The sequence below is a fragment of the Athene noctua genome, chromosome 17, assembly GCF_965140245.1.
Source record: "Athene noctua chromosome 17, bAthNoc1.hap1.1, whole genome shotgun sequence".
Classification (NCBI taxonomy): domain Eukaryota; kingdom Metazoa; phylum Chordata; class Aves; order Strigiformes; family Strigidae; genus Athene; species Athene noctua.
The window spans coordinates 10954422-10964913 of NC_134053.1; the positions used below are offsets into that span (position 1 = coordinate 10954422).

At 48.6% G+C, this 10492-nt stretch overlaps 1 protein-coding gene across 3 annotated transcripts; it reads left to right on the forward strand.

The window, feature by feature from the left end:
• The first annotated feature begins 328 nt into the window (after positions 1 to 328).
• On the forward strand, positions 329 to 10067 carry LOC141967500 (glutathione S-transferase theta-1). 3 transcript variants are annotated; one of them, XM_074921351.1, is made up of 6 exons: positions 329 to 527; positions 664 to 720; positions 4876 to 4963; positions 6087 to 6237; positions 8473 to 8649; positions 9639 to 10067. In XM_074921351.1, the coding sequence occupies exons 1-6, from the start codon at positions 416 to 418 to the stop codon at positions 9837 to 9839; spliced, it is 786 nt and encodes a 261-aa protein (XP_074777452.1). In that variant the 5' UTR covers positions 329 to 415; the 3' UTR covers positions 9840 to 10067. The 3 variants fall into 3 exon arrangements, with proteins under 3 accessions (XP_074777452.1, XP_074777454.1, XP_074777453.1); XM_074921353.1 differs by lacking the exon at positions 8473 to 8649; XM_074921352.1 differs by lacking the exon at positions 664 to 720.
• Positions 10068 to 10492: the final 425 nt, after the last annotated feature.

Below are 10492 nucleotides of genomic sequence, written 5' to 3' on the forward strand. Positions count from 1 at the left end.
CCTCGGGGCTTAGTGCCCACCTCTCTTTGGAGGTTGGTAACTTACCATTAGTCCTAGTTACCTTCTCCTCCTGAGGCTGGCCTGCAGGCACAGTGCCAGCCCCAGCGTGGCCAGTGCTGCCCAACGCCGTGGGACAGGGAACCCTGTGCCCCCCGGCTCCGGCCGGGAAGGCTGCCCCGGCCTCCTCCCGGCCTCCCCCCGCAGGAGCCTGCTGCCCCGAGGCGCGGCAGACTTCTGCCCCCCGCACCCGGCCAGGCCGCCGCCGTCTCCCCTCGGCGCCGCCGCCCGGGGGAGGGCTCGTCCCGCCCGCGCCGGGCTCGGCCCCCGCCTGCCCGTGCGGGGCGGCTCCGGGCGGCCGCGGCAGAGCCGGGCAGCCTCCCCGCGGGCGGGCCGGGCCGGGCCGGGCGGCGGCAGGATGGGGCTGGAGCTGTACCTGGACCTGCTCTCGCAGCCCTGCCGCTCCATCTACATCTTCGCCCGCAGCAACAACATCCCCTTCGAGTTCAAGCACGTGGAGCTCTTCAAAGGTGGGACGGGCACGGCCGCCTCCCGCCCCGGCCCAGCTGCCCCGCAGGCGGTGGCGGGCGGCGGGCGGCGGGGCCGGGGCGGGCCGCAGCCCGGCGGGGGCGGCGGGCTCAGCGCCCTTCTCTTGGCTCTTGGCAGACTCGGTGCTGGGGAAGAAGCCGGCGGCGGGGAGCGGCGCGGAGCAGCCCCGCGCAGGTGAGGGGAGAGGGGGGTGATTGGGGGGGGGGGGGGTGGTCACCCTACCCCGGGCGTCCGCCCCGTCAGACCGGGTCGGTTCCCGGGCGGTGCCGGGTGCCTGGCGGCGGCCCCGCGGGCGCGGGGGGGACAGGCCGCGCTCCGGGGCTGTAACGGCATCCCCGGGGGGGGGGCGTGGGCTGGGCTGAGCCCCCGGGCGCTGTCAGGGCCGGGCGCCGCGCCGGGCCCCGGCCGCGACCTTTAGGCAGAAGGACCCGTCGCTCCGGCCCCGGGTGGCGCAGCCCGCGGGGGGGTCGCTCTGACGGCCCCCAGGGGAACCCCTTCGCCTCCCCGAGAGGGGAGCAGAGGCGCGTCCTTTGCCGGGCCGCCCCCTCCCACGGCTCGGCCCCGAACGGCACCCGCCGCCCCGGCTGCGGCCGCTCCGGGACCTGAGGAGCGGGGGAGCCGGGCTGGGCAGTTCCCGCGGGGAGGCTCAGTTCGGACCGTCCCTTCGGTCCCCCCGCGCCGAGCCAGCGCCCGTCGGCCCACGCCAGGGGTCTGGGGCTCAGCCGGAGGAGGAAACGCTCGAACGCGGGGAGGTGGCAAAAGGCTGGAGGTGGCGGAAGCGGGAGATCCCCGTTCATGAGGGATGCGGCGCTCGGAGCAGGTTTACCTGTGGCCTCACCCCGGTGGCCGCTCAGGACGGGGCCCCGTCCTGCCTGGCGGGGTGGAACAGGCGGAGCCGCCCTGAGCTCCACACGGGAGTGAATCCGCTCCCAGCGCCTGGGAGCGCCGGCTCCTCGGGTAACCTGGGCGCTTTGAAGTGCGTGTTCTGCCGAGGGGCCCGAGTACAAGGGTTTGACCATGCAGCTCTTATTCCCAGAGCAGTCTCATAGCTGTGCTGCATCTATTTTTGTGGATCCCCAAGGAATGTTCCTCCAGCCGTTTCTAGAAAATTAGTCACAGTGACAGCCGAGGAGTGCTCTGGGAATGGTGTACTGAGCAGAAACACTCAGCTGTTCAGACTTGTCCAACTGTGTAAGATGACTATTGCCCATTTACATATTGTAAATTGTTACTTTTTGGCCTCAGGCAGAGCACAGTGCTTGGAAATCCTTGGCTGAGGAGATGATTAGGCAAGGACGTGACTGGCAAATAGACTGATTTTTTTTTTCCCCTTTCTACTTCTGTAAAATCTTGTCTGCTGCTCTTTTACCCACCAGTAAATCTCCTTCCCTGCACTATGACTTACGCTTAAGAATTCCTCCCGTGTGCAGCCTGTCTTGCTTTTTGACAGTGTGTGCTCTGCCTTTTAAAGTTACTCCTCAAAGCTCAGCAATATGCGCAGCGTGTGTATATATGTATCCTTGGAGGACATAACTAATTATGCCAGATGCGACTGATGTTAAACAGCACGGTAAGTCAAGTCAGCGTCACAAGAATTATAAAGATGGGCCACCTAATACCACTAAACAAAAATGCTGGCTCTGCTTGCTGGAAGAGGGGCACAAGCTTAAACTCTGCTAAGCAGCAAATGCAAATACCGGTCTCTATTTTAATACAATAAGCGATTGGTCCCAATGAAGCAACCTGGCGTTAGTGTTCATACTTGCATTCATAGGCTTTTATCAGTTTGCAGCTCAGGGGCCGAGTCTCGGCACAGGTCGTTTATGTCTGTACACAAAGACTCTGTATGAGCCAAAGCAAATAAGGTGCCATCTCTGGGCTGCAGTGCAGCCTGTGTAACAGGCACTGACCTACTGTCCAACCTGCTGTAATGACAGGTTAGCCCCATCAAGGGACAAATATGCTCAGTATTCCTGCTAGGACTGCTGCATGATGAAAGCAGGCTGAAATCTGATTCAGGCTGCCTTCACCCGCTGCTTACTTCTCATACCGTTGTTTCTCAGTTTCCCGCTACCTTGGATAATAAACACAGACAGCAGAACAACTAGACAGCTAGGTCCTGAGAATTGACTGCTTATTAGTTGTAACTATTAGTATTAGTTGTAAGACTTGCAACTTTCTGCTGCATTTTTCCAAGGACTATCTGAGCTCTACAGACCTCACCAGAGCTGGGTGTGTGATGACCATTGGCCTTTGGAGCCCTTCTAAAAGCACACCAGAACCAAGCACCTTCCCAGAGCAACTCCTGGCATGACAGTAGATTTACACAAATTTGCCTCACTGTTTTTATGATATAAATCATGGGCGTAAGGTACTTTGTACTTTGCCTGCTGGCTTGATATTCAGGGATTTATTTTTTTTATATTCAAGTTTCTCAATTATTAGGCTTAACTTGCACTTCCTGTTTGGCTCTTATTCTTAAGAAGCTCTTTTTCCTGCCTCTCCTGACAATGCTGCCTGGTTCTGCTGTGCGTGTGGAACCTCTTACTCAGCTAAGCTGGAGGTCACCGTCACCACAGGTAGCCAGAGACATCTCCCAGTGAAATGGGAGACATGGCTTTGAATCCCTTCAGACAGCAGCTGGATGTGAACCTTAGTCTCTGATGAAGCTACTTACACCTGAATTTTAAAAAGCACTTCTCAAAGAAGAAACAAATTAGACGCTAGTCAGCTAGAAAGGAGAACAGGGTGGTAATGTTTGCTCTGTTTGATTTGTCTCATTATCTGAATTCAATATTGGGAAACTAGTCTGTCATTTGTAATGCAGTAACCTTCCTTTCTCCCACCCCTTTCCAGAGCCAACTGCAAGTAAACTTGATAGTCCAAAGGCTGGTTTTAATTCCTGGAGACTATTCTCTGCTGTCCAGCAATGCAGACACTGACACTGCCTCCTGAATGGGGGCAATTAGTACTTGGGGATGCAGATCACTGTTAGTTAACAGCCCTTACTTTTTTTGAACAAAGGGATTTTTGTTCAAGACCTGATGCTGATTTGATCGTGATTTTGATGCTGATTTGATCAGGATTTGCACCCTAAACGTCATGTCTCCTTCTAGAGAGCACTTCAGTTAAGCAGACAACCCCCTCACACCTTTTGTTTCATAGGTCTTCCTGGACTTTTGTACAATTCCCTGGCATGTAACTGCTGACTGGCAAGTCTGGTGCCTGCAGCAGGAAACTGAAAACCTGATTAGATAGTTAGCTGTTAATGCCTCCAAACTCCAAGGGACTGTGGAGTTTAAACTCGTATGGGATGGTGTCTTCCTCCTGCATTTTCCTGACAGAGGTAGGTTAACAGACAGAGCCAGGAGTAATGCAGGGTTGAAGTGTTTGAGCTTCCCTGGCAAATGTCCAGTGTGACAGAGAGAATTATTTCATGACCCTACTGTTGTATTGCTGACATTCATGTTTTTCCCATCCCAGCAAAAACTCTGGAAACATCCTCAGCTGCATATCTGCTGAAGGATCAGCTCTGTTGACAGCATTTACTTTCTTTGTAAATGCTCGATTCCCTCAGCTCTTCAGAGACAAACAAACAGGAAGAAAATTTTGCTCTGTGTGTCTATAAACCAGGCGGGTTCTCTTTGATTAATTAACCACTGCAATGATCTCTGCGGGCACAAGGCTTTTCAGTTGCTTTCCATCATGACACCATCCTAGCTAGTCAGCCACATTTACAAACTGCAGGAAAATTGCTTTGTTTTGGTGTTGCCTGTGGGAACAGGAGCGGGAGTAGCGATCATCTGCCCTCGTTAGAATGCTCTGCATGCAAACTCAACTTTTCCAGCCCCTGCTTCCTTGGCAAATACTAAGTATATTTTAGGTACTCACTTGTCTTCATCCTACCTTCTGTCTTTTTCCCCCCTGTCTCTAAAGCCATGGGACGTGCTGTTCTCAACTCAAGTCAGCTGTTCCTGGTTATCTGCAATAGTGTTTTCAATACCAGCACCTTCATTGTGGTATCTAAATGCCTTTCAGGGAGTGATTTTTTTTCAGTAAGTTTTGCAAGTATTACTGATACCTGAGTCAAGCAACAGAATTCCTGTACAGAAATGTGCACTGCTCCAGGCCATGTGCCCAGCCTGAGCTGACTGCCCTCTACGGATAGCTTTTACACTGACTCTTCAATTTCATTACCTTTTAATTGTGAAAGATGGCCATATAGGGAAAACCTAACACAGTTCACTGATTGTCCAGTTGGCTACAGGTATTTAATTTATCATTCACTGGTAGATAGACTTCTAACCTCTGACTTGTCTGTGTTCTTAGGGCCATCAAATAGTGAAGGAGCTGGCAAAGTCAGCCTCTTGAAGAAAGTGCCAGCACTAAAGGATGGAGACTTCACCCTAGCAGAATGGTAAGAACTCAGTCCTTAGACTTCCTCGGGTACCAGTAATCTGTGCAGCATTTAGGAGCTGTCATTCCTGTTGAATGATTAAGGATCACAGAATTTATGAACATGTTGGTTATTTTTAATAGTATAACCTCATTTGCTCTGTTTCCATTTTCTGTTTGAATTATCTTGCAGAATGTAAACAAATCAGCTGACTTAACTTCTTGATCTTACCCTGATCACACTTACCTCAAAATGGGGTTATAAACATTTCTGGGAAATGTTTAAAGCTTATAAAAATCCCTTTTACTCTAGGAAAAACAATCCCTTTTGCCCTAGGAAAAAATTCTGTTTACCTGAATTAGTCATAAAGGCCAAGTGAACATCTACAGAGATAAAATTTAGGTTTTACATTATAAGATTAATTTGGAGGCTGATTAATTTGTCATCATGCTGAAATAATCGAACTATAGTAGTATCAGCATAGTAGGAGGGTCTGCGTTTCCTTCTGTTTGTCAGCACAGGATTTTCTGTGGCATCTCTTTTTGTAGTAACAGTCTACATATGGTTGCAGATGACTAAGATCTTTTTCCATCTGACTTCTCCTGCCAAATAGTGAAAGTATCAACATCTGGACAAACATAAAAAGATTCTGTAGGCTCTCCTTGCTGGGACTTGCACTCACCTGAATGGAAGCTGCAGGCTAGAGACAGATCTGATGAAAAGGCAACATAACCCATGAGAGGGTTTTATTTAGTACACAAGTTCATAAACATGTGCAGGTGTCAGAGAGATGGGTCAGAACTGTCAAGGAACAGGTGGGGTTAACATTGCTGATAGGTGATTCTGGAGGCTTACTGTTTGTTTACCCCAGTACTGTCCAGCAGCACTCTGTACCATAGAATAGTGCTGTGATTTTCCAGCAGGTTAAAGTTTTCATGGGAACTAAGGTGATTAAGTGCCATCTTTGATGTCAACATGAATTAGATGCCTGTATATGGACCCTAGACTCCATCGGAAATCCTGATCTGAATGCTTTTTAGGGGAAGCAGCAAGTTCAGAAGGGGCAGGAGAGGGAGCTTAGGCAAAAGTATTCTGCACCATAACTCCCTGACCCCTTTCTTGTCGCTTGTTAATGTCTGAGCAGCACTGCCATTCTGCTGTATCTGAGTCGAAAGTACAACACTCCCGACCACTGGTACCCATCAGACATAGAAAAACGGGCCCAGGTAGACGAATACCTCTCATGGCATCATGCTAACATCCGGGCTAATGCTCCTAAGACCATGTGGATCAAGGTAAGGAGACAATATTAAAATGCGAGTAAAGTGATGTTTTCCTGACAGAATACTGGGCATTTGAACAGCCCCAATTTGGAGAGAGTTTTTCTTGCTGAAATAACAAACCTGGTCCATTCCTAGCTGAGAGGAGCTGTCAGAGAGGTAGCTGTTTCTAATTGCTCAATGTCAGGATCTGGCAAAAGCGGCTTTGGTCATTTTGTTTTTTTCCTTAAAGTAGTTCTGGTGCAGAAGGTCTCAGAGCCCAACAGACTTCCATTGCCTGAATTTGTGAAATAATATGTAACAGAATGGAAATTTCCTCCAAGGGCCTACCCCTGACTGCACAGCTGTGCAAAGTGTGCACACAGGCAGAAGTTTTGCTTCTTTGGCAAGCATGCGCTTTGTTGCTGGAAGCAGAAGGGATTGCATTCTTCATACATCAAGTCCTGCAGCCCCAACAGGGTGGAAATCCAGAAGAAGCCTTCTGCCTCCAGCACCCTTAGGTACTTCTCTGGAATGGGCTCAGGGATAGACTAAATAGCAACACAGAGCCAATGGCAGAATTTCTTTATTCAGTGTGATCAGACCAATTCACATTTATGCGAAGTTAACATAATCACCCTGAGGCAGAAAATCATTTAGTATCAAATGGTTTTGCTGGACATGTATTTCCAGCCAACTCACCAGAGTTAATGCAACTACCCTTGGAGAGACCCAGGTGCCAATAACAGCCCTGCAAGTACAGCTGTGGTATGGATTTTCAGATGAAATCAGGGTTGCCAGTAAACGGGTAAGAACTTCACTCTTTCTGTGTAAAGTTTGCCCTTGTTTGTGCCTAACAAAGCATATCAGGACTCATTTAGCTTTTTGATTTATCGACATTTTGAATTTTTGGCTAGAGAGCACAAAGAAGCAATTCACATGAGTCAGATTCATACAAGAAGCAGTTTCTTCCAGTCTCTGCAGGCTGTTATTGCAATGCTCCAAGGGAAAGAAATCCAGCTAATTGCTGCTGCTGATTAGATAACCCAGATAAAGAAAAGGTCCTCAGAATAATTGAAAATAGGAAAACGTATAAAGCCACCATGTGACAGAAGGCATGTTAGCTAGAGACATGGGAGAAGATAGACTGCCCTGAGATGCAGAAAAAGAAGATGCTGTTTCAAGTGATTATACCCAGAGATCCCATGTTGCATAATTGAAACCACTTAGGAAGAGAACTGGCCATGAATTCTCTGATGGAATAGATTCCACATGTATTTGACAAAAATCCTGGCTTGGATTAAGCAATCCTAACTTGAATTGTTGAATACACTAGCAGTAAGTAGAAATTCAGTCTACTCCCACCAATGGAAATTTGTGTCTTTAATTTTGCTTCTCTAAAGAAACTGTAGTTCTTTAGCTGTGGTAGGGGGAGGCAGCATAGTTGTGAAACACTGTGCGCTCCTCTGTGTGTACACCTCTGTGAACGGTGAAAAATCATGGAAAGGCAACTGCATCCTGTGCCAGCAAGTCTGTGGAGACAAGGACCGCACTTATATGATTGCTCTGGAAAAATTTCTAGTGGTTTAAAGAATGATGCTTGGGAGGCCACAGAAAGGCTGGTATGAGAATGATGTTTACCCATTCCCAGCCTCGCCGGCTGCTGTCACACAGAGGAAGCCATTTCCTGCCTCTCCAGCCAGTGTTGATGCATTAGAGTCCCTCCTACGCTCCCTGACACAGCCACCACCATGCCCTCCTTCCCATCACCCTGCAGGACAGGCAGCTGCCTGCCTCCAGCACCCAGTTAGACAGCAGGGTAGGTAGCAGGGGTGGCTGGTGGGCAGGCAGCCTGCTGACCTGTCTTGGCAGGCTGTTGAAATGGAGGGCATAGCAGGGGTGACTGCCAGAGATTTGTCTTCCCTAGAACTGTTGCCTGTTTTTCTTTTGTAACCCACCAAGGTGGAGTGGGAGGGCACAACTGCCAGGCACAAAACGAGCTGGATCCTTGATTTCATTCTGTGCATCTCTGCCCGTTAGCTGGAGGTTACTGTCACAGCAGATCAGCTGCTTAGGACTGTGTGTGTGCTCTCTGTCCATGAGCTGCTTGGAACTGCAGCAATCCGTGAAGCAATAGCATCATCCCCTCCTGTGGCTTTGCTGCAGGATCACTGACAATCATGAGTAGTTTATGGGGTATAACTTAAATGATTACCACCAGATCCATAAGAAGATGGCCAGCTGTACTCTTTAAGTCCCTTCTCTCCCCAGGTGTTAATTCCCCTCTTCACAGGGCAGCCACTGCCCTCTGAGAAGCTTCAGGAGGTTATGGATGGGCTGTCCACTTCACTGAAGCAATTTGAGGAGAGATTTCTGCAGGACAAGGCTTTTATCATTGGGAGCGAGATCTCTCTGGCAGATCTTGTGGCTGTTGTGGAGCTGATGCAAGTGAGTGCTTGAGTGTGGTAAGAAAGTCTCAGCACAAGGGAAAACAGATGCTGCTGGGCAGGGAGGGGTGCAGCATCTGGTAACACTTCACAAGAAAGAGGAGCGAGGGCATATCTCAACAGAACTGGCCTAAGACAATGAGGACAGTATGGGAGTGTGTTCAGAAAACCAGTTAAAAAGTAAAAAGACTGGCTGCAACAGATCTCTTGTTTCTCTTCTCTAACAATACTTATTCTCCCTCATACTTTATTGTGATTTAGTTTTTAACCTCCAGAGAAGGAGGTTATATATAGAAGTGAGAAGCAATAGCAGGTAGGTCTGATGAAATAAGAAAATTATTATTCTATGATAAAAATATTTCCATATATTCTTCTTCAGATGTTCTTCTTCATGCCATGTTTGGAGGATGCAATATTGAATCTCAGAGGCAATCATCAAATTAAGTCTGTTACAAACTGGTTGTTCTCTGCCAGACTGTCAGGGCCTGGATCCTGCAGCCCAAAAGTGATTCTTTCTCCCAGTTCTGTATCCCAGAGACTGAAAAATAGCAGTTCTGCTTCTCTACAGCATTGTGCTCCAGAGAGTGGCACAGACAGAAAGTAGAAGAGGGGTAGATGGTGTCAACTAAGACATCAGTTCAGTTAAATGCTTAGCGTTTTGTCCCTGGAACTGTCAGCCCACCACATCTTCAATGCTGTAGTGGAAACCCACTCACAATAAGTGGTAGTCATCTCTGCTGCTCATAACAGCTGTTCCAGCACTCAGGAACTGACTTGTAAATGTCCTTTAAAATACAGGCTAGCTTCTGAGTCCCCCAGCTAGATACACCCAACCAGAGGAGATTTTCCTCCTTCCTAGTGCTCATCTATAAGCTTTTCTTCATTTTTTTTTCCTCCACCTGTACCTGCAAGTACACTTTTGGTGCCTGTTGTCTTGGTGGAAAAGTGGCTGCCCAGTGCTTCACTGTTGCTCTCTCCCCCTTTCTGCAGCCTGTTGGAGTTGGTTGTGACATCTTTGAAGACAGACCTAGGCTGATGGAGTGGCGCAGGCGGGTGGAGGATGCTGTGGGGAAGGAGCTTTTCTTCCAAGCCCATGAGATGATCCTCAGTATCAAAGAACTGAGCAACATTCAAATTGATCCGCAGCTGAAAGAGCAACTGGCACCTGTGTTGCTGAAGATGTTGAAATGAATTAACCTATCTCACCATTTTTGCTGTCCTTTCTTTTTTTTAACTTCTTCTCTGACCTCCAGTTCTACATGCAACTGGAAAGAGCACTGTAATCCTAACAGAGAAATTGATGAGTGTTTCACTCCCTGCCAGGCCTTTCCTGTATCTTTGGGGGTGGAAGATGGAGAAGGTTTTAAGACCTGAAACATTAAAGTTACACAAAATGCTGAGGCCTTACAGGTCACTGAACATGTGCATCTGGGTTTTATTTCAGTGTCAGTCTTCTCAGAGATGGCAGAGACATGAATGGTATTTCCTGACAAAATTTGAGCCAGCCTGAAAACTTGGAACATTAGAGAACTGTATAGGATAGCGTTGTTTTTATGTGTTTCATGTGTCAGCATGCCTGTTCCTCACCTTCCTAACATGTGTCTGCACGCATAAGTACAGCACAAAAACTACAGGCAGTCACAAAAGTGAAAAAAGGCATTGAAATTTGTTTTATTTTTAAAGTTTCTTATTGCTGAGGCATCTTGCTTGACTGTCCATGTACATTCCACAATTCTTCTATTTGCCTTTAGGTTCCTGTGAGAAGTCTCTTCATATTCAGCTACAGCTGTGAATCTTTGTAATTCTTCAGTTTAACCACTACTCTTGATTTGTGAAAGCCTGGG

Coding starts and splice junctions, on each gene's coding strand:
- LOC141967500 (XM_074921351.1), top strand. CDS start 416: ATGGGGCTGGAGCTGTACCTGGACCTGCTCTCGCAGCCCTGCCGCTCC. Junction 721..4,875: donor CGCGGAGCAGCCCCGCGCAG/GTGAGGGGAGAG, acceptor CTGTGTTCTTAG/GGCCATCAAATAGTGAAGGA. Junction 4,964..6,086: donor GACTTCACCCTAGCAGAATG/GTAAGAACTCAG, acceptor ATGTCTGAGCAG/CACTGCCATTCTGCTGTATC.